This window comes from Elephas maximus, chromosome 8, assembly GCF_024166365.1.
Source record: "Elephas maximus indicus isolate mEleMax1 chromosome 8, mEleMax1 primary haplotype, whole genome shotgun sequence".
In the NCBI taxonomy this organism is placed as follows: domain Eukaryota; kingdom Metazoa; phylum Chordata; class Mammalia; order Proboscidea; family Elephantidae; genus Elephas; species Elephas maximus.
Genome location: NC_064826.1, coordinates 47,732,809 through 47,755,530, shown reverse-complemented (window position 1 = coordinate 47,755,530; position 22,722 = coordinate 47,732,809). Strand labels below are relative to the sequence as shown.

At 40.4% G+C, this 22,722-nt stretch overlaps 1 protein-coding gene across 2 annotated transcripts in view; it reads left to right on the top strand.

Moving 5' to 3' along the window:
• Positions 1-22,722, top strand: part of MAGI2 (membrane associated guanylate kinase, WW and PDZ domain containing 2) — a 1,497,921-nt gene that overhangs the window by 1,430,273 nt on the left and 44,926 nt on the right. For both annotated transcript variants that reach the window (XM_049894296.1, XM_049894295.1), the window contains one exon: positions 14,120-14,258. In XM_049894296.1, coding sequence (XP_049750253.1) covers positions 14,120-14,258 — 139 coding nt within the window. The remainder of the gene's footprint in view (positions 1-14,119; positions 14,259-22,722) is intronic.

Genomic DNA, 22,722 nt, shown 5'->3' with positions numbered 1-22,722 from the left:
CCCTCCAGACAGAAGCTGCCCACATAGTCTCATGTGTCTACTTGATCCAAGAAGCTCACTCCTCACCAGTATCATTTTCTATCTTATAGTCCAGTCCAATCCCTGTCTGAAGAGTTGGCTTTGGGAATGGTACCAGACTTGGGCTAACAGAAGGTCTGGGGACCATGACCTCCGGGGTCCTTCTAGTCTCAGACCATTAAGCCTGGTCTTTTTACGGGAATTTCAGGTCTGCAAGATTATGTCATATCTTGAGTGAGTCTCTTTTGACATGTAAAAAAGAGAATCAAACAGACAGGAGAGGGACCTCATGCCACCACGAATGAAGAAACAGGAGGGTAGTGTGTCCTTTGGACCTGGAGTCCCTGCGCTGAAAAGCTCCTAGACCTGGGGAAGATTGATTGACAAGGACCTTCCCCAAGAACCAACAAAGAGAAAGCCTTCCCCTGGAGCTAGCACCCTGAACTCAGACTTCTAGCCTCCTAGACTGAGAGAAAAATTATTCTTTGTTGAAACCATCCATTTGTGGTATTTCTGATATAGCAGCACTAGATAACTAAGACAGCATGTAATCTCTGCCCTCAAGCTGTTCAACTGGACAGAGTAATTTTAATTCCCATATGACTTTAACTCTCAGCGCTTCACATAGGACTCAGTAAATGCAAATATGTCTGCTTTAAGCCAATTATGTGGCAAAGGCATTATTATGTCAAAAAGAGAAGAGATGCTTCCACCTTGTGGCTGTGTCTTCTTTAACTGGTACCCAGCAAAGCATTATAATTTCTAAGCTTATTTCTCAATGCAAATAAAAAAGTTGTGTGGTTTTTCTTTTTATGCACTTTTTCACCTTCTTCACACTGTAACAAGTATTACAGAATTTTGCTAAGACCTTGTTCTCATGGAATTCAACATTAGCCTCGGGCACAATGAAGTAGCTGGTTTTTATTCACTCACTTAAGAAATACTTAACGAAGCTCTTATCCTGTGTTAGGCACCTTAGTCAACAGTAGAAAAACAACAGTGAAGAAGGCACTGTGTAGTGGCAGCAGATGGCCAAGTAGACAGGCAGGTAGCAGTAGTGGGGGCAGGCAGGAAAGACTTTTGTTAGAAAAGGTGACTTAGGCCGGGTGATTAAGGATCATTAATTCTCCTGCCCAAAGATACAGCACTTCTCTAATCAGCCTCTAACAAGTACTGAATTACCCACATTAAAGCCATTTGTTTCCCTTGGAGCCTTGGCCAGTTAACAAGCCTGCATGTGTATATTGGGGGCAAGGCTTCATACCAGTTCATTATAGTTCAACCCCCTGCTGAGAATTTGATTTTCTACCCAGATATACTGAATCAGAGTCTACATTTTAACAAGGTCCCCAAGTGATTCTTATGGGGATCTTGTTAAGATGTGAATTCTGATACAGTATATCTGGGGTAGAAAAGCAAATTCTCAGCAAGGAGGTCAAACTAGAAAGAACTGGTTCTAATTCCTGGTTGGGAAGAAGGTAGGGAGGAAGAGCTGTGCAGATTAACTCAGTCACACACATGCTGGTGGTCAGCTTTCCAGAAAAGTGCCCTGAGACCCTGAAGTAATGGTCACGGTTCAGATGGGAGCTGAAAGAGGAGGGTATGAACGGTATGTAGAATCGGTCAGTGAGCCTTCAAATACTAGCACCTGATGAACCACAACGAGAAGTCAGGACCTGGGACAGGCTTAGCCAATAACACTTCTCAGTCTTGAATAGATAAATAAAAAAATAAATAAATAAAAGACAGAGAATTTAGGTAGTATAATTAATGTGATTAAATAACTAGATACATAATAAATGTTTCTTCACCTTTTTGCAACGGACCTCAGGTGTGTGGAATTGGAATCATAATCCCTGGGTCATGACACACTGTCATTGGTCCATACATGACCCTTTTCTTTCAAGCCCTTATTTATGTAATTATGATGAGCACTGGTGAGCCCACCACACACCCAAGAACTAGGAAATTAATAGAACTTACATCTAACTAGGAGCCCTGATGGCATAGCAGTTAAGAGCTCAGCTGTGAACCAAAACTAAGTGCTCCTATCCTGAAAACTTAGGAGAACTAAATATCCTGTCTCCTCCCCAAAGGTAACCAATATGCCAACTTTTGTGCTTGTCATTTCCTTGCTGTATTATAGTTTTATTTTATGAGTATGTATGTCTAAACAATGTAACATTTAGTTTTCATTGTTTTTTAGCTTTATAGAAAGAACATAGTGCTGTAGGTAGTTTTGGAGATGTCTTAGGCTGGGTTCTCCAGAGAAGCAAACTAGCGAAGCTTATATATATATAATAGAGAGAGAGATTTATCTCAAAGAAATGACTCACACAGCTGTGGAGGCTGGCAATTCCCAAAGTCCATGGGTCAGGCAACAGCTGGAGGCTTCTCCAGACATAAGTGGTTTCAGGGGGTAACGAACTCAGAATCTGGAAGTCAGATGACAGGCTGCTGGCTGAAGTCCCAAGAGCCAGAGGTCAGATGATAACAAGCTAGAGACAGGATCCAGAGCAAGCACACAAGCTTTGCCAGAACATCCATATATATATATAGGTACAGGCCACACCTCCAAGGAAACTCCCCTTACAACTAATTGGCTGATCATATTAGAATACATCATGGAGGTGATTACATTATATCACAAAATAGAGGATAATTACATAATACTGAGAATCATGGCCTAGCCAAGTTGACATATAACATTAGCCATCACAGGAGGACTTGCCTTTTTTTTTCCTCAAATAATATCAAGTTTCATCCATATTGTTATATAGCTGTAGTTCATCTATTTTTACTCTTATATAATATTCTGGTGTGTAGTTATACCACAGTGTATTTATCTGGGCATTCTGAACGATCCTATGTATATTGCAGCCCTGGTGGTGCACTGGTTAAGAGCTTGGCTGCTAACCACAAAGTCAACAGTTCAAATCCACCAGCCACTCCTTGGAAACCCTATGGGGGCAGTTCTACTCTGTCCTATAGGGTCACTATGAGTCGGAATCCACTCGATGGCAACGGATTTGATTGGGTTTTTTATGTATGTTCTTATACACCTATCCTGATTGACATTTAGGAAGTTTCTCTTAAGTGGACACCTAGGAATGAAACTTGAATAATAACACCAAACTGTTTTCCCTACTTGCAACCAGTAGCCAATTTACATTTTCACCAATAGGTATAAAAGATCCAGCTGGTCCACAGCCTCTATCACTTGGTATTGCACAACTTCTTAGTATTTTGCAATTGAATAATTGTAAATTTTAATGCATTGCACCTCAACGTAAAGAAAACAAAAATCCTCACAACTGGACCAATGAGCAACATCATGATACATGGAGAAAAGATTGAAGTTGTCGAGGATTTCATTTTACTTGGATCCACAATCAACAGCCATGGAAGCAGCAGTCAAGAAATCGAAAGACGCATTGCACTGGGCAAATTTGCTGCAAAGAACCTCTTCAAAGTGTTGAAGAGCAAAGATGTCACCCTGAAGATTAAGGTACACCTGACCCGAGCCATGGTATTTTCAATCACATCATATGCATGTGAAAGCTGGACAATGAATAAGGAAGACCGATGAAGAGTTGACGCTTTTGAATTGTGGTGTTGGGGAAGAATATTGAATATGCCTTGAACTGCCAAAAGAACAAACAAATCTGTCTTGGAAGAAGTGCAACCAGAATGCTCCTTCGAGGCAAGAATGGCGAAACTGCACCTTACATACTTTGGACACGTTGTCAGGAGGGATCAGTCCCTGGAGAAGGACATCATGCTTGGCAGAGTACAGGCTCAGCGGAAAAGAGGAAGACCCTCAACGAGGTGAATTGACACAGCGGCTGCGGCAATGAGCTCAAGCATAACAACGATTGTAAGGATGGCGCAGGACTGGGCAGTGTTTCGTTCTGTTGTGCATAGGGTCGCTATGAGTCGGAACCGACTCGACAGCACCTAACAACAACAACAACCGTATCTTACGAAGAATGTTGTCTTTTCTACATAGAATATTTTCTTTTAAGTTTAAAAGTTTTAATTATATTTAATTGTTTATCAAACTTACTAGCTGCAAAGGCAACTCTGAAATCTTAGGCATTTTTAAAAGTGCATTCTACCCAGTAATTCTGATACCACTTGTCTTTCTACAATGGTATCTTAAGAGACTAATCATATGAAAATAAAATATTAAAACAAAGTTTCCCAAAAACAGCATCTCCTATATGATTTGGACAAGATTAGCACCATCTGATTTTTATGTCTTGATCTTGAATTATTTCTTAAATCCTTCATCTGTCATATCCTTTCATTGCTTTAAAATCTCTCCCTACCCCACCCACATCCCACTGTTGTTTCTTCTTTTGTTCCACTACCTCCCCCAAATCGCTCCATCTTCTTTCTTTCTCTGCCCTATTCTGTGTCCTGTGGACTAATCCCTATGACTACATCACCGAAACTCTCTTGCCCCCCTGGTTTCCTATTAGATTTAGCTGAGAGGGGGCACTAGCAGACTGAAGAGCAGGAGGAGAGAATGTGGATTCGTTTTCTATTGCTGTTGTCACAAATTATGGCAAACTTAATGACTTAAAACAAGATGAATCTATTATCTTACAACTCTGTAGGTCAGCATTCCAAAATCAGCTTCAATGGGCTAAAAATCAAGGTATCGGCAGGGCTGTTTCCTTCTGGAGGCTCTAGGAAAAAAATCAGTTTCCTTGCCTTTTCCAGCTTCTAGAACCTTGCCTATAGTTCCTTGGCTCACAGCCCCTCCCTCCATCCTTAAAGTCAATAGCACAGTTCTTCTTTTCTCTCTGACCTCTAGTCCCATCCTTATATCTTCCCTCTCTGACTTTGACCCTCATGATTACATTGCACCCACCTGGACAATCCAGAGTAATTCCCTATTGAAAGATCCTTAATCACATCTGCAAAGGCCCTTTTACCATATGAGGTAACCTATTCACAGGTTCCACGGATTATTTTTTTTTTATTCACAGGTTCCAGGGATTAGGACATGAACAACTTGGGGGGGGGCTACTGTTCTAACAGAAGAGATCGGATATCTCTTTCCCCTCTTGCTCCCTGCATTGGTGCTGTCAGCCTGGCAGTGCTCCTTCCTTCTACAGCTCCAACTCCCTCTCTCTAGGTCCAGTAACTTTCTTTTCTACCCTAGGTTCTTCTGGACTAGAGGTTGTAACAGCACTCACTATGCTTGTCCTTTGGTGCTTAACAACACTTTCTGGTTGCCTTAACCCTGCCCACACCTCTGAAATAGCCCTATCATTAAATTATCATCAAAATCCCAGCTAATACACCTACCACCCATCTTAGTGTATTTTTCACACTCTAATTCACACTGTTAACATGTCAGGTCTAGAACTGGCACACATACAGAGTCTAAATGTAAATGCAATATGCAAGACTGTTAGATTCAGGAAAACAAGGGATTGTTAGGATCATGTGCCAACATAGCAGTCATTGCACAAAGCCTAATACTTGCATCTGGAAAATAAATATATCTGATGAGATAAGTATGCAGAATAATAATCCCTCATTTTCTGTCAATTATATCCAGGGAAGGGAAACAACTGCCTACATAGAATCCACAATACAAAGTTTCCTCTTTGATTTTCTTTTGTTTATTTTTCAATCAACTAGGGAAACTGACTTCGTGACCTCACATAAGTGATTTCTGAGCAACTGGATAAGCCACTAGCTGAGCTGCAAATGATAGCTTTCTGTTCTTGCTCAGGCAGGTAATTTTTAGATATTTTTCTGATCTCTTTTTCTGCCTGAGCAACCAGACTGGCATATAAAAGTGAAATCGTTGTGATTACTTTTTTCCTTCATAGAAAATATTTCCCTTCAACCAGCTTGTCTTTAAAATCTCTTCCTTTGCATCCATATCTTTTGCCACATCTGCAGTTATCTGTCTGTATTATCTTAGGATTTGAATTATCTTCCTAGCTTTCGATGATACTTTTTTTCCTATGAACTATTTACCTAAAATCATAGATTAAGGACAGCATTAATGTCCTAAAAGGCAGTACTAATCATACCAATAGAAAACCTATTGAGCTTTTCACTTCTTAGTGATATTTCCAGAAACAGAGTCAGAAAGAGCCGTGCCCCACTCAGAAATGGCAGCTGACCACACCACTTTGAATGTGTGTAGGTCTCCGCGGTTGCCCACACTGGGCTCCTGAAATGGCTCACTGTGCCTCTTCTGAGTCTCCTATTCCAGGGCTTCAACCTGTACTTTTTCCTGTCCCACTTCACTCAGATTTTTAAAAATTCAGGTGTGTTTCAATTTTGCTTCATCAGCTGTGACTGAACCGGTTCGAACGGATTTGAAGCCCTGCTTTTTTCTCTTTTCTACCGTTATAATGATGACGATGATAATGGTAATTACTGCAACTAATAATAGAAGATTATATTTGTATAGTTCTTTAGAGTTTGCAGCATACTTAAATATGCTTTATATTATTTGATCATGATCAAATCTGATTGACATATATCATGAAAACAATTTAAAATTTTATTACAGAACTTGTTTAAATTTGGTTCAAATAATAAGAGACATTGACTCAAAAAACAGCTTCTGAAAAAAATCTTTTGAAAAATTCCTTCTTTCAATCATTCATCTATCCATTGAACAGAAAAAATACGTATTTTTTATGTGCTTGGGGTAAGGCCGAGCCCCTGCCCTTGGAGAGCTTACAATATAGTAATAGGCAAAGGCCAATACTTATAAAGAACTGTGCAGGAAAGGCACCCAACCCAGACTGGTGGGATCATGGAAGGCTTCCTGGGTAAGGTCATAACTCAGACTTGAATAATAGTAGGAGTTAGCTATTTGAAGAAGGTGGGGGGACAGATTCTAGACAATGGGATCAGCATGTACAAAGGTACAGAAAGAAAAATGCTCCAGATACATTAGTATGGTAGGAAAACACCATCCAGAGAGCATACATAGAGCAAGGAGACAGAAGAATTTGAAGAAGGGAACATCAGCACTTAGTAAAAGCCCTAGAAGAGTTATGGGGGGAGCTACTGCTTAAGAGGTACAGAGTTTCTGTTTGGGGTGATGAAAAGTTTTTGAAACAAATAGTGGCAATGGTTGTACAACATTGTGCGTGTGATTAATGCCACAAATAGTACACTTGAAAATGGTCAAAATGGCAAATTTTATGTTGCATATATTTTACTCCAAGGGAAAAAAAAAAGTCCTAGAAGTGTAAGGAGATTTAGAAAGATGCAATCTAATAAAATTCTCTGTATGAGATTAGTATTGGCAGTATTTGACAAGGAAAAAGGCAAGTTCTGGTGAGAAAGATACCAAACAGTAATGAGGAGTGTAATGATTTCTACAACTGATCTACTAAATCATCTTTAAATTTCACATGTATTCCATGTTTTAATTTAGAGAGTTTTTTTAAACTAAAAATGAGAAATGAAGGTTCTTAAATGGAGGCTTTCCCTTCAATCTCTGCCTAAGCCACCCCTGATTGGGATAACCAGCCAAGGCACCACCCACCAAGGGGCAATGTGCCAAGTCAAAGACTGAACTCTTTTTCAGCTGTGACTAAATCTTTTTAAAAAGGTGAATATTTAAATGATAAAAACGTGGAATAAAAGACCACGTGCATCGAGCGGCAAAAACCAAACCCGTTGCCATCGAGTTGATCCCAACTCACAGCAACCCTACAGACCCTCGGAATTCTGCAGCAGCCTATAGCTTCTTATCCCACTTCATGATCCTTTAATGATTCCCTTGACTTCATGATCCTCCCAAGCAGGCATGGGCTCACGCGTAACCTTGATTATATGTGATTAGGAATCTTCTGTACATCCATGAGGGCTATTTCACATTTCTATTTGAATGAAGTTTCTTGAGAGATACCGGCATGTTTTGTTTTTAAATTCTTACTCTCCAGAATATAGTATAAAGAGGGTCTCGAACAGTTTTCAACATATAAATTAACTAAGGTAAATATAACAGAGTTTTGAACCTCTCAAACATGTGTTTCAATTTCCAGTTGGCTTAGAAGTTTTCACTCAGGAGAAACCTGCTGACTTGATGGTCTCCTGTGCCTTGCTGAGATAACTATGCACAGTATTTTATACCAAGAGCCAAGCACTACAATAGGCACTTGGATTCTAACTAATTGAATCACGAGTCTAATGGAAGAAATGCGAAGGTTAACCAAAACACTCACTGTGACCCCTTAGAAAATATTTTTACTATAATGTTTATTGGATACTGGAGGTGCTCCTTGGAAACTCTACAGGGCAGTTCTACTCTGTCCTATAGGGTCGCTATGAGTCGGAATCGACTCGACGGCACTGGGGTGGGTTTCTAACAAAGGTTAATAATGGAAACAGCCATAAAATAATATTACGGGTCACCCCATCAGGTTGAAAATCAGTGTGTCCTTTGTTCCAGCAGGCCTCTACACCCCCTCACACCCCCACCTGCATGAGAAGGTTCAGACTTCTCCATGTGGCTTATATTTTATTTCCTGGCTCCCTCCATCTCATCCCTACAAAGTACTCACACGGATCCTTTGCCCTAAACACATCATGCTGACTGAGATATCCAGGCCCTGACACATGCCACTGCTCTCTTTGCCATGACTCAGGGCTGAAATAAACTCAGGATTTAATCCTGGTGTCAGAGTGTTGATGCCAGGGCCAGGCTGCAGTGAAGACCCTAATTCTGATTTTTCTTCTGGCCTTTTATGACTTCATTCAGACTCAGCCACCATTTCTCCTTCTCCCAATCCTTTAGCATTTGTTTCCCATAGCTTTACCTGTCTCTAACAATTTTTATAGGTCACTGTTACTGAAACCTCCTTTGGTCTCCTGTAAAAAAAAAAAAAATACCTGTAAGTACTATTGAAATTGTTATGGTTTTGCTGGAAATTCTTAAGGCAGTATTTCAAGGAAGTTTTAAGGTATGCTGAGGTGTTGTAAAGCTTAGCTTACTATGTTGTGGGAACAAAGATGTCTGCTATAACTGAAGAGCAAAGCTAATATTCATTTACTCAACCATCATTAACCAAGGACCTATGTCTCAGGAATTGTGACAGGTATAGACAATACAAAGACAATAGGCATATTCCCTGTCCATGAGGAGTCTAGAGTCAGTGGGAGAAACCAGCCTGTAAGCAAAGAATTATGATGGAACTAACCTGTGACCTGAAATTATTAGCCACAAAAATGCTCCACGGCAAAGCCCTTCATGAAATAAAGACCATCGTTTATTGGTATGAAATTCTAAAGGGGCTCAATTTCTCATACCTAATTATAATTGAGGATCATTTCAGTCATATATAATCGTGCAAAATAGTCTTGTGGTACAGTAGTAGTATGAGGGCAATAAACTGATTACAGCCAGCTAAGCATCTTTGTAGAGATGTTTGAGTAACCCCCACCTCTCCCACCTCCCCCTCCCCTACACCACCACCTGCATGAGAAGGTCCAGACTTCTCCATGTGGCTTACATTTTATTTCCTGGCTCCCTCCACCTCATCCCTACAAAGTACCCACACTGATTCTTTGCCCCAAATGCATCAAGCTGACTGTGGCGTCCAGGCCCTGCCACATGCCACTGCTCTCTTTGCCATGACTCAGGGCTGAAATAAACTCAGGATTTAATCAAATTCTCATTAAGATTTCATTGAGTCAAACCAAATACTTTCTATGTACACAACTTGGCTACAAAAATGCATACAAAACAGAGTTTAAATTTCTTCCTGCAACCTGAACTATTAACTACTTAAGAAATACTGAAACTTTTGCCTTTATTTGCCTTGGCCTTCCAATAAGAAGAGGGCAAAGTGTTACCTGCACAGAAAATTCAAGGATTAGGTAATAATTTTGTTAAAGAAAAATCTGCCATGAAGTATGAGCTCTGTAGCAGCGCAGAACTTGTTCAGTTATACCAAGACACAGCAGTCTTATCTCACTCCACCTTACTCCTAAGACATTGCATTAAGGTTGTTAGTTGCCCCAAGGTGACCACAGATAAAAGTATTTATTCCGTAGGAAAAACTACGTACACAGAATTCATGTTAATTTTAGTTCCTTCCGTGTCAATTTCCTAAATACGACATCTCCTTAACCCAAATAAAGCCACAGACTCTCTATCTGGTGGCCCATACCATTTTGTGAATATTTCTGTCATAGAAAGGGTATATATCAGTGACATATAGTAATTGTCCTATTTGCCCACTTTCTTCCCAACTGGACTGAAAGTTTTTGTAGACAGACACCATGCCATTTATCTATGTCTGTATCCCCAGTGGACTGCCTGGTACGTAACAGGTGCTCAGAAAGTGTTTGCTGAATGAAGCAGCTTGAAGTCAAGGACAAAAGACAGAGAAACATAAATCAGTAATAAGGTGTGATAAATAATGGAGTGGATCCGATGATGGATGAACAGGGATGGGACACCTCTGCCTGGGAAACCAGCAGGGTCAAGGAAGGTGTCGCAGAGGAGAAGATGCTTAGGCTGGCCTTGAGAAAAAAGCAGGAAATTACCAGGTTTATGGGGAAAAGAAGACAAAGGGAGAAGTGGCATGTGGCAGGGCCTGGGTACCCCAGTAGGCTTGATACATTTGAGGCAAAGGATCCGTGTGGGTACTTTGCAGGGATTAGATGGAGGGAGCCAGGAAATAACATATAAGCCACACAGAGAAGTCTGGACCATCTCATGCAGGTGGTGGGGGGCCTCTGAACAGCTTTACATCAGCTTTATGTGCTTAGTTTCTCAGTGCTGCTATAACAGAAATACAGCTCTGGCGCTGTAATGGTTAAGAGCTCGACACAAGTAGGTGGCTTTAACAAACAGAAATTTATTTGCTTATAGTTTAGGAGGCCAGAAGTCCAAATTCAGGGCACCGACTCTAGGGGAAGACTTTCTCTGTCAGCTCTGGGGGAAGGTCCTTGTTTCTTTTCAGCTTCTATTCCTTTGTTCCTTGGCAACCCTTCATGTGGCATGTTTCTTCCCCTCAGCTTGTGCTTCCTTCTCTTCTCTATGCCTAATCTGCCCTTTTTATGTCTGAAATGTGATAGATTTAAGACACACCCTACAGTGATATAGCCTCATTAACACAGCAAAGAAAACCCTATTCCCAGATGGAATGATATCCACATATAAAGGGATTAGGATTTACAACACATGTTTTTGGGGGACACAATTCAATAAGACATTAAAAGTTGTCTTAGAAGAATGACTCTGGTGACAATGAGGAGAAAAGATTGCTAGGGGGCGAGATTTGGGATAGTTCAGATAAAGGCCTGAATTGAGCTAGTTAGCAATGGGAATGCATATGAGAGCAAGGACAGATGCAAAGAAATGAGGAAATAAAGAGGAGTCCAGAATGATCCCCTGGTTTCTGTGTAGGTTGAAAGGAGGTGCCTTTAATTAAATTAGGAATGAAGAGAAAATCTGCTTTGAGAGGAAGATAATAAGCCCAGTTGGCTGATGTTGAGTTGGAGTCGCCTGTTGGACACCCAAGTGAAGATGTTCAGTAAACAACTGGGTTAGGTATGTGAGTCTGACACTCAGACGAGAATCTGGCCAGGAATAAGACTTTCTCTATGACTTCTTTGGAACTCTTGTTTTACTTTTACAATTTAATACTGTGCCATGAGGTTTCAGTCATGATTTGGGACTGCTAGGGGAGGAATAATTGGTCCCACTTCTGGCAGTGGCTTAGATACGGGGCCTCAGGCAAGGTACTCAACTTCAGGCGATGCCTATTGCCTCACAGGAAAGGAAATAATTAAGGAAACCTGAGGAAAGGCGTTGCAAACATTGACCTTGAAACAAATTAATTTAGCGCTGTCTTTTCTGGCTGTCCTGTGGAATGTGGAAGTTATACTAGCAAGGCCAACTTCTTCCACTGCCCCAAAACCATACTTCCAAAGTTCACTGAGTGAGTGCCAGAAGGAAGTCTTTACCTCCATTCCATTGGAAGTCTGACTCCTTACAGAATCTTTATTAGGTAGAGACATCCCCTAAACATGCCACTTCTCCCACTTTGATGGTGGCTGAGGTCTTATTTTAGGACCTGTGGTAGTGCAGTGGTTAAAACAATTGACCACTAGCCAAAAGGTTAGTGGTTTGAAACCACCAGTGGATCTGCAGGAAAAAGATGTGGCAGTCTGCTTTCGTAGAGATTTGCAGCCTTGGAAACCCTATGGGATCACTATGAGTCAGAATCTACTCAACGGCAGTGGGTTTTGGTTTGGAGGTCTTATATCAATGTCCTCTTGCCATTGTGATAGGAGTTCTGATGGCACAGTGGTTAACGCTCTGCTGCTATCCAAAAGGTTGGCAGTTCAAACCCACCAGCCACTCCACAGGAGAAGGATGTGGCATTCTGTTTCTGTAAAGATTTACAGCCTTGGAAACCCTATGGCGCAATTCTGCTCTGTCCTGTAGGGTCGTTGTAAGTTTGAATCAACTCAACCACAATGAGTTGCCATTGTGGTACCAGCTTTTTGTTCGTGATCTTGCCCAGCCTGCAGTCCCAAGCTGGCTTCCCTGAATGCACCATGACAGTGCTCTGCTGTAGAGAGCAATCTGCAGTTCTGTCTGCATTATAGAGTTTAGGCTGAGATCAACTTTGTTTAAGGAACCCAACTAAAACAGCATTTTTGCAGATCAACTCATTTTATTTTTCCTGGCCAATCTGTCATAAGTGACTTGCACTGAAATGAAACATATTTTAATTCAAAGTTTCCTGATGGTAATGGTACTGTGGGAGTTATATAATGTGCTCATGATTGCACCTCTTTTGGCTTCAAATATCTACTAACAACAGCTAAATGGGAGTTGTTTATGGAACCCAGGCATTTCTGACAATTCAGGAGAGATTGCTTCACCAGCTTCTGGCAGTCAGGTGTGAGCATGGCAAAGATTTAGCAAGGGCATTAGTCTTGTGTGGAGAATGGAGAATCTCATTTTTAATTCAAGGGACTGTGATAGAAAACTCATCATCAAACTTGAATATCAACCACTGTTTAAAAAGAAGGCAATATCACAATAGCACCAAGGGAAATTTAAATGATGCACAACAAAATTTCTCAGAGAAGCACAAAAACTAGTCACTGTCTCCAATATGCTGAATTAGATGTTGCACGAAGCCCAAAGTTGATATTGTGTTCAATGAAGAAGCTTTAAAATATTTACTTATTGATACAAGGCAAAGATGCCAGGTTATTTTGAATTGTAGAATCAGACATATTCTCTGATTTAAAAAAAAAAAAATGCTAGCTAGGTTATAAGCTGAATGTAAGTGACAGGTCACCACAAACTTCCTGGTCTGACATTTAAATGTCTATAAAGGTAAACAAAGTTTGGTGTTCAGATTCAGGATATAGCCAAGGATTGGTTTAGCCTCAAATAAGAAGCAGTGGGCTGTAACCAAATTGTTTAGATGGTGTCTGGAAACTGGTAAGATACATGACAGGTAGGTAGGTAGGTAGATAGGTGGATAGACAGACCAACAGACAAACCAACAGACAGACAGATAGATAAAGATGTGTGCCATTGAGTTGGCTCCGACTCACAGTGACCTTATATACAACAGAATGAAACGTTACCTGGTCCCGTTTCATCCTCATGATCACCAGCATGTTTGAGTCCATGGTAGTGGGTATTGTGCCTATCTATCTCACTTTTTTTTTTTATCTCACTGAAGGCCTGCCTTGTCCTTGTTGGCCCTCTGCTTCACCAAACTTGATACCCTTCTCCAGTGATCAATCCCTCTAGATGACATGCCCAAAGCAAGCAACTCCTGTTATGATCCACAGGGTTTTCATTGGCTAATTTTCAGAAGCAGATCACCAGGCCTTTCTTCCTTTTAGTCTGGAAGCTCCAGTGAAACCTGTCCACCACGGGTGGCCCTACTGGTATTTGGAACACCTGTAACGTAGATTCTAGTATCTCAGCAACACGTAAGCCACCACAGTACAACAAACTGACATACAGGTAGTGGAGTAAGCTAGGGAATATTTTTTTAATCTGTTGGAAATGCAACTTGAGTAAAATCATCTTTGACTTGCTTTTTTTTTTTTTAATTTACAGGTAGGAGATCAAATCATTGAAATCAATGGGGAAAGCACAAGGGACATGACACATGCCAGAGCAATAGAGCTCATCAAATCTGGAGGAAGAAGAGTGAGGCTACTGCTAAAGCGCGGAACAGGACAGGTCCCAGAGTATGGTACGTTTCACGTTTTGATTCACCTTAAGTGTGTTACTTCTATGTACTGTAAATGCCTATGCTTATTTATACAACTACATCAGTTTTCTGTTTCTATTGAAATATATATTTAACTATCTATAGACAAATATACACAGATATATGTTTAAGTTAAAGATATATAAAGGTATCTCTTTTGCTCCCTCAGTTAGGAAATGTGTACAGTGTCAAATGCAGGGCCTTTCAGGGCATCTCTGAGTGTGCTGGGAGATCCAGCCACCACTGACAGATTAGAACTTCTGTAATTTGACTGACAGTTCTCTGTTCATTTGAGTCCACAGTAACGTATCAATTATTACCTAAAATTTTGCACGTGTCAGATTGTCTCTTAGGATTTGTAAATGGGGACAAAGGCCAAATCAGAACAAATCCTCAGGGTGTAAACATTAAAACATAAACTTCAGTTCATGGCAGTTCATGCAATAGCTGCATTTCCTTGGTATTTAGGGATTATTCCAGAAATTCATTCCTTCGTTTTGTATCTGAAGATTTTTGAGGAAAGCTTTAAAGTGCCTTTTAATTCATAGATTTGCCTTCGGAAGTTTTTAAAGGTATTATCTCCCAACAGCCCATTTCTGACACCACTGATAGCATAGCTCTCACGTATCAGAAACTACTGGGTGGTCATTACATAAAAAGCATCAAAACCCGAGCTAATGTTTAAACAGTCCCAGAGACTGAAAGGAAGACAGACAGATAGACGGAAGTCAGTGGAAAGTAAAAAAAAAAAACAGTTGCCACTGAGACAATTTCGACTCATAGTGACACCATGTGTGTCAGAGTGCAACTGTGCTCCACATGGTTTGGGTTTGTTTGTTTTTTGTTTTCTTTGGTTTTGTTTTTGGAAGTAGATCACCAGGCCTTTCTTCCAAGGCACCTCTGGGTAGTCTGCAACTGTCAGCCTTTTGGTTAGCAGCCAAGTGCATTACCATTTGCACCATCTAGCAATGATCGGTGAAGAGTAGCCCAGATAATACCCATTCACCTTTGGAAATGGGATCTAACTGCTGCTCTGAATAGTTAGCACAGATTAAATGTAAACTGAAGATCTGGAAAAACTGAGCCCACTTCAACCCCTCTCCTTCCTACCAAAAAAATTTCTAAAGGGTACTTTTTTCACTCAAATTATGCTTTTTGTCTAAGTTAGCTAAATAATTGATTAATATCTCCTTATTTAGCAAGGTTGATGCAGTTCTGAGTTCAGTTGAAATATCTGAATTCAAAGGCCTTTAAATACATTATGTTCCAGTGTCTTGTGCATACCCCAAAGCCAACACAAAGGGCTAGCATGCCCTCATGTTAAGAGTCAGAAAGCATCCCAAAGGTTCCATAGGACTGGCTTTATGCCCGAGGAAATATGTTATCCCAGTTCCTACCCTAGTGCTTGGATCTAATGACATAGTTTTAAATATTAATATTAGCAATCAGCACAAGCCTGATCCTGCTAAATAAGTAAATTTGGCACCTGCATTAATCCCTTTGTAAAGAATCTGAACTCTTGGAATAGAAAAGCTTAGAGCATTAACTGATTAAATAATGTCAAAGTGAGCTGTAAGACTCTATCACTTCTAAAAAAAAAAAAAAAAAAACCTCATTTTAAAGCTATATTTCACTCCATAGCAAGACCTGTTATCTATACCAAGGAATTTTCGTAGAGTTAATATTTTTTTATTGTTCTAACAAGTTAATCTTTAGAAAAGTTCATCTGAACAACATGGTTATCCTGGGATTTTTATTCTTTTGTAGAATTACTACTTGGTCCATATTTTCAGCATCCACCATGCCAGCTGCTAGTCTATAGTGAGTGGTTAGAACTTTTACTGACCAACCTGTGGAATAACTCAAACTGTAGTGCATAAGTGTGAAAAAAGTGTGAAGCCACCTCAAATCATCTTTAGGAAAAAATAAAATGATATTTGTAAACAAGACAAAAATTCAAGATCATGTCAACAATATTCCATTAATTCTTAACATTATCCAAAAATATCTGGTTAAATTATAAAAATAACCAACACATAGACAAACCCATAAAACAAAACGAGACTAAATAGGCACACCAGCCCAGTGGTAAGGACAAGAAGGCAGGAGGGGACAGGAAAGCTGGTAATGGGGAACCCAAGGTCAAGAAGGGGAGACTGTTGATATGTTCTGGGGTTTGCAACCAATGTCACAAAACAATATGTGCATTAATTATTTAATGAGAAACTAGTTTTCTCTGTAAATCTTCACCTCAAGTACAATAAAAAATAAATAAAAGCAATAACCAACACAGAGAGTCAGCTAAATATCTGGGCACACTCTTAAGGAGTCAAACATCAATATTAACTATAGACATAATAGTATAAAATGCCTTATATTCTTCCAAAATGTATCATTAAATCCATATTTAGAGGTAATATTAGATCATCAGCTACTTTTGATGTTAGACTGCCATAATTTTGACTATATAATAACTTTAAAAATATGTTACGAAGACAGAATATTATAGAATAGAGAAATCTCCTTTAGGGGAGTAAAAGAATCATCACAAACTAAGTAAATATTAGTTCTTCAAGAAAATCTAAGCTGAAGGATGCACAATTGTACTTGAGAAACCAAGAAGGTTTGGGATCAGATTGGCATGGTAGAGAATAACACCATGAAATGATATTTCTACAATCTCAGAGAGACTAATGAGGGGAGATGTCTCAAGGGTTTCCAAGATCGGCCCCATGTTCAGAGATTTGCTAAAAGGACTCACGGACACAGCATATGTACTCATAAAAAAAAAAAAAAATTTTTTTTTTTTTTTTTTTTTTATAGCTAAGAGTTACTACAGCAACATAGTAAGGGTACACAGCAGGATCATAATAGGAAAAGACAGAGGCAGCGTCTGGAGGAATCCAGATACAGGCTTCTTTGTGCTCTCTCCCTCCCAGAGTACACTCTTCCCTAGAAGCAAAAATGCAGCAACATATGTGCAGTGTTTCTACCCAGAGAGCCCACTAGAGACTCAGCACCCAAGGTTTTCACTGGGGTCTGGTCCCGCAGGCACCCTTTGCCTAGCATCTACCAAAATTCCAGATACCAAGAAGGAAAGCAGGTGTTCAGCATAAACCACCTGGTTTGTACAAACAGTTTAGGAACAGTGAGGCACCCTTATCATTTAGGTAAAGTTTTATAAGCGTAGGGGACTATTTACCAACCACATTTCCAGAAGCCAGCCAGCCTTGCAAGCAGGACTTTCTGAAGAGAAGAGTCAGGCCTGCTATGTAAACTCTCTTCTGCACCAGGGACAAGCCAAAGCAGTGGCCACATTCAGGGACTGGCCAAATGACCCCAAATTACAAGGCATGCCCACAGCTAAGGAACACCATCATTCCTCCAGCATCAGTTAAAAAGACTATATCATGAAAAGGAATGTTTTATTCAGGATAAAAAAGCAAAAACCAAACCCATTGCCTCATAGAGTTTCCAAGAAGTGGCTGGTGGATTTGAAATGCCGACCTTTTGGTTAGCAGCTGAGCTCTTAACCACTGCATTATAAAGCAGGGTGTATTTTAATAAAATTGACATGAGAGAAATAACAATAACGAGAGAAAATTTGAACTTACCAGAACATAGAACTAAGAATATAATCTACTTTGTCCAAATGCACCCTAATCTCAGGAAAACTGAATTTTATGTCAAACAGGAATATAATCCTGTGTTTGTTTCCTCCGTGAGCCTTTTGATTTTAAGGTCCTAAACTTGGCATAAAATCCATGCTTAAAAGATCGTTATAGGTTATCAGAATCCATAGGAGACATACATCAGCCTGTTAGGGAAACACTCAGACTTAACTTGGAAGAGTGAACTTTGCAGATGAGGGGATTAGTGGGCAACTAGCTGTCTGTGGAAGGGTTATAAGTGATATCCCTGTTGGCATCAGCCCTCCATCTGATACCAACAGAATTCAGAATTCAGAACAGCTTTGAAGCAAGACCCTTATCTGGACTTTTGGACACATCAAGGAAAAGCTGATCTTAGTCAAGAGAAATATGAAACTGCTGCCCTGAGTTTTTAAGGTGATCTGTGACAGAGAGATAAGTTCAGGTACAATAGGAAGAAAAAAATACCAAGGGCAATCTGTCAGATTATTGACTAAACAAAATCAGTGTGAATCCAAGTGAGCTGCGGAAAGGAGTAAATATGCCGCAAATATGTGATCTGTAATTACATCAGACTAATCACCAGACGGCACCTCAGCCTATTCAGAGGCATCAGTCAGCACACGCGGCCACTGAAGCAGCGACTGCACAGAGATTGCTGAACGGCTCTGCAAGGGGAGTCGGAAAGTGATAAGGGCTACAGAGGAGAAGTTGCTTTTATAGTTAAGTCCTTGAAAGGGATGCTCAGGAGATAGGTACTTCAACTGTACTCGGGCCCTCAGGATGAGCACGTGCTGATTATAAACTCAGTGGAAAGCATGAGCCCCCACCCCTCGACACACCTCTCAACAACTAGCGGGAATAAGGAAACTTCTCTCCACCATCCTGAGAAAAGAATCAAAAGATGATGCCCCCAAAATAGTGCCCTGCTTAAAACTGGTTGTTGCTATTCAGATTAAATCTAAGAAGCTTAAGAGAAAAGAGAACATGCATCATGATTTTACAACTGCCCAGGAATGAATTATACAAATTAGCTCCCTGCCTTGAAATAACAGGTGTCCTTCATTAGTATTCCAGGAACACAACATCAGTGCACACTTGATTTATAAACTGAGCCACAGAGCCAGGGCAGGCTGTGATGGGGTAAATAGAGGTACCGCTGAATAAAAATCCCCAAAGCAAGCAGTTTGGACCAATGTGGAGCATTGCCCCTGGTAATATTTGCTGTTTGAATTTGATCGAAGTAAAACAAAAGAGAAATATGTTTTTCAGGCAGGATTTACTGAGCATGTGCTATGCACAAGGCACTTTGCAGGCACTGAAGTTAAGACAGAGTCCTAGCCCTCAGTCAGCCCACAATTTAATCATGAGGATGCATTTAACAAGGGATTCTAGCAGTGATGACTGATGAAACAGTCTCAAAGGCTCTGCTCCAATGAAAAGGCTAAAATGGGTTTTATTAATGATTCTTAGAATTTCCTAAGTACCTCTGGAGGGTTAAGGACACTTGAAAAGCACTTGGCTTCTTAGGTTTGTTAAGCATTCCCTTTGTGATATTCGTACTAATAATTTGTACTTTTCCTGAAGAAAGGATGTACCCAGAATATGGGTAAATCTCTGCTTAGACCTTGTCTGAAATATTCTAAATTCCAAATTATTAAGCAAAAATATCATGTAACAAATTTGCTAATCATCATTAATCTTCCCCTCTTGTGGCTACCAGCCACATAGGACAACCTGGACCAGTATAAGCTCATATCCTGGGGCTTTCTCAGGTGTACTGATATAATCTAACAATAAAAGGCAAAGGGAGAGTCTCCGCTGCCAAAACCTCTTGCTCAGAGACCACGTTGGTGAGAACTTTAAATGGTTCCATAGCCTTTGCACTAATTCACCTGCATTTTTAATAGGGCAAAAGGCGGCTTGCCTCAATAATAAATTCTGAAACTTAATTTCAGCTTTTGACATTCATGGTTGAGCATATCTTCCTTTCCCATGAGAAGTTCTACAAATCACTCAAGACAACCTTCCACTGAGTAAGAGAAAATGATAAAGCACAGGGAGGAGGGCAGGTTGTCTGGCAGAACCCTGGGCTGCATCAGGCATAGAATAGGGACCCTCTTCCTGGCTAATGGCTCTCGACGATTCAAAATGTTGTGGCAACCCCAGGAAATTCTCTAACCATAAAACCTGTAATGCATTCTTGTTTTATGGAGCCAGAGGCACACAGCTCTGAAATTCCTTTCCCCACTGGTCAGCCAAAACCTCATTAATTATTTTAAGTGTATGCAGGATAAAGGTGAAATCCAGGGACTGTAATAATATTCCTTCTTTGTAGATAGTCTTACATAATTTTTGATGTGAATTTTTTTTTTCTTTAAAATTATTTAAGTGCCCCCCTCAAGTTCTCACTTGTTAGGTACTCAAGACTCAGATAAAATATTAGTCGACATGGTAACCAAGAAATCTTCCAGGAAGAACCCATTTAGTTCCCTGAGGTCCAGTCTCCCTCAATTCCCAAAAGCTTAAGTTGTTGGAGGAATGAGTGAATGAAGAGATATCATTCCCAGACCCCACTGAGAAGCACTCCCATCTGCATCTTGGAAACCTAAAAACTCCAGGTCCTCCAGTGAGCCAGTCTTGGAGAGTCATATCTTAGGCTCTCTGTAGAACATTCCGTTTCTTCCCCCAACATGAAGCCGAGCTCTCCTGCAAGAAGGCTGCTTTCTAGAAGAGTCCAGGAAGGGGAAAGGCACTTTCTTATAAGAAATACTGCTGAATATTGTAAGAGCATTGGACCTGACCTCAGAGAAGTTGCAAATTATGGAGAATGTTTTTTTACAAGAGGGAAGGGGCTAGGATCATGGACATAAGAAATATGCAGACTTAGAAAATCATATTATGAATAAGGGGAGAAAAAAAAATAACATTCCTCAACAGGGGTCAGAAGTCTACCTCTTTCTGTCCCACCCCCACTTTCATCTCCCTCCCTCCTTTTATCTCTCCCTCCCTCCCTCCCTTTCTCTCTTCCTTTTTCCTCCTCCTCCTTCTTCTTCTTCTCCTCCCCTCTCATACACACACACACACACACACACACACACACACACACACACACACAGGGGATAGTCCTAGAACAGCGACTCAGGCTTTTAATAAACAGATGCCTGCACTCCCTCTAACTCTGGATCTTCCGATTGAGTGATCTGGCCCAAAACTCTCTATTTTAAGTGCCATTCCAGGGAATTCCCATGCCCTGCAGATTGCTGCATTTATCTCCTCTAGCCCATAAGAAGTTTTGACTATTACTGCCCTCTTTATGTCCCGTTGGCTTTTTACTACTTTGAGTAGAGGACTTCAGCCAGAATCACTCTCCTTTCCAAGACTTGCGCCATTGAAACGTAGAGAAAGAAAGGACACATCTCCATTTTCTTCCCATTTTCCATCTTTTTGACTTTTTGACAATCTGGGCTTAGTTCCCACCCTCCTCACTGTAGACAGTTTGACCCTGTGGTATGTAGCAAGAGAGTGTTGACTCAAGATTAGCTTTCTAACCTCTCAACTAGACCCTTTTTGAAGCTGGTGCTGAATGTCAAGGCTGTTTTCCCTACTGTCTGATTTTCTCTTGTCTGACTAGAGATGTTGCAGGGAGGATTTTGATCCCTAATGAAAAAAGAGTTTGCCAATAAAACCCTGTGATTCAGCTGCTCAAAGAAGAGTCCAATACCTTAAGACAAATTCTTGGGTAGGTCCAGCCAACTGCCAAAATAAGCAAACATCAAGTCTCTAAAGTATCCCTTCCATGATGATGGTGCCTCCTGCCCTGTCATGGTATTCCCTAGTCAAATAACTCACTGGATTGAATTTTTAACCTAACGTTCTCTAAAGCCCTCATTTCTAGCCAGAAGAGATGGTGAGTCCATGAGGTTCAATTTTTGTTATTTGTAAACTCCACGTACAGCCTTGCTTAAAGATAGGGTTGCCCCTGAGATCCTGTTTTGACAAAGACCTTCCAATATTTCTTTTTAACTGGACTCCTGCAACTGAAATCATATAACGCCTCACCCAGGCTTGAATTATGTGCTCCGGTTAATGTAGCAAAATCTATAAACTATGAGAGTCACATGTTCTTCAATGTGCTACTTGGGTTTGAGATTTTTTTTTTAATAGAACAACAAACAAGTGCTTATCCCTGACTAAAACTGCTGTTAACTATACTGTGGCTCAGACATTTATTTAAGGAATAACCTGTTTTTATGCTTCTACAGAAAGGCCTCTGCTCTTTTCAGAGCACACTTTCCAACAGATAACAACCCTGGCCTCGTCAGGACCTGAGGTTTTAGGACTGGACATGTATACTCCTAACGTACATTAAATATGCTTAGCACAGTATGCAACCCTCCATTTTTCATATTTCACTGTAGTGTCTACTCCCGCCTTCACAGCAATTTATCTCCACCATGTTCTGGGCCCTCTTATTTGACCTTCTGGGCATGCGTCTTTCTAGCACATGTATCTTTCATGCCCAGTAAAGGCCATATTTAAAGCCAAATGAGAGCCTTCTCTGTGTGACGCTAAAACAGCTTGATCATTTTTGCACAAAATTACTTGCATCTTGGCAGGGCTAAATGGTAAACTCAATTAATAAATCCTGAAATCTAATTTCCACTTCTGACATCCATTTTAAGCATTAGCTTCCTTACCACGATGAAGTTCTACTTTCCATTTATGCAACTTCAAGGTGTTAGTTCTCCCCTCCCTCAGACATAATATCAGACTACAAAAACACATGCCCTGTA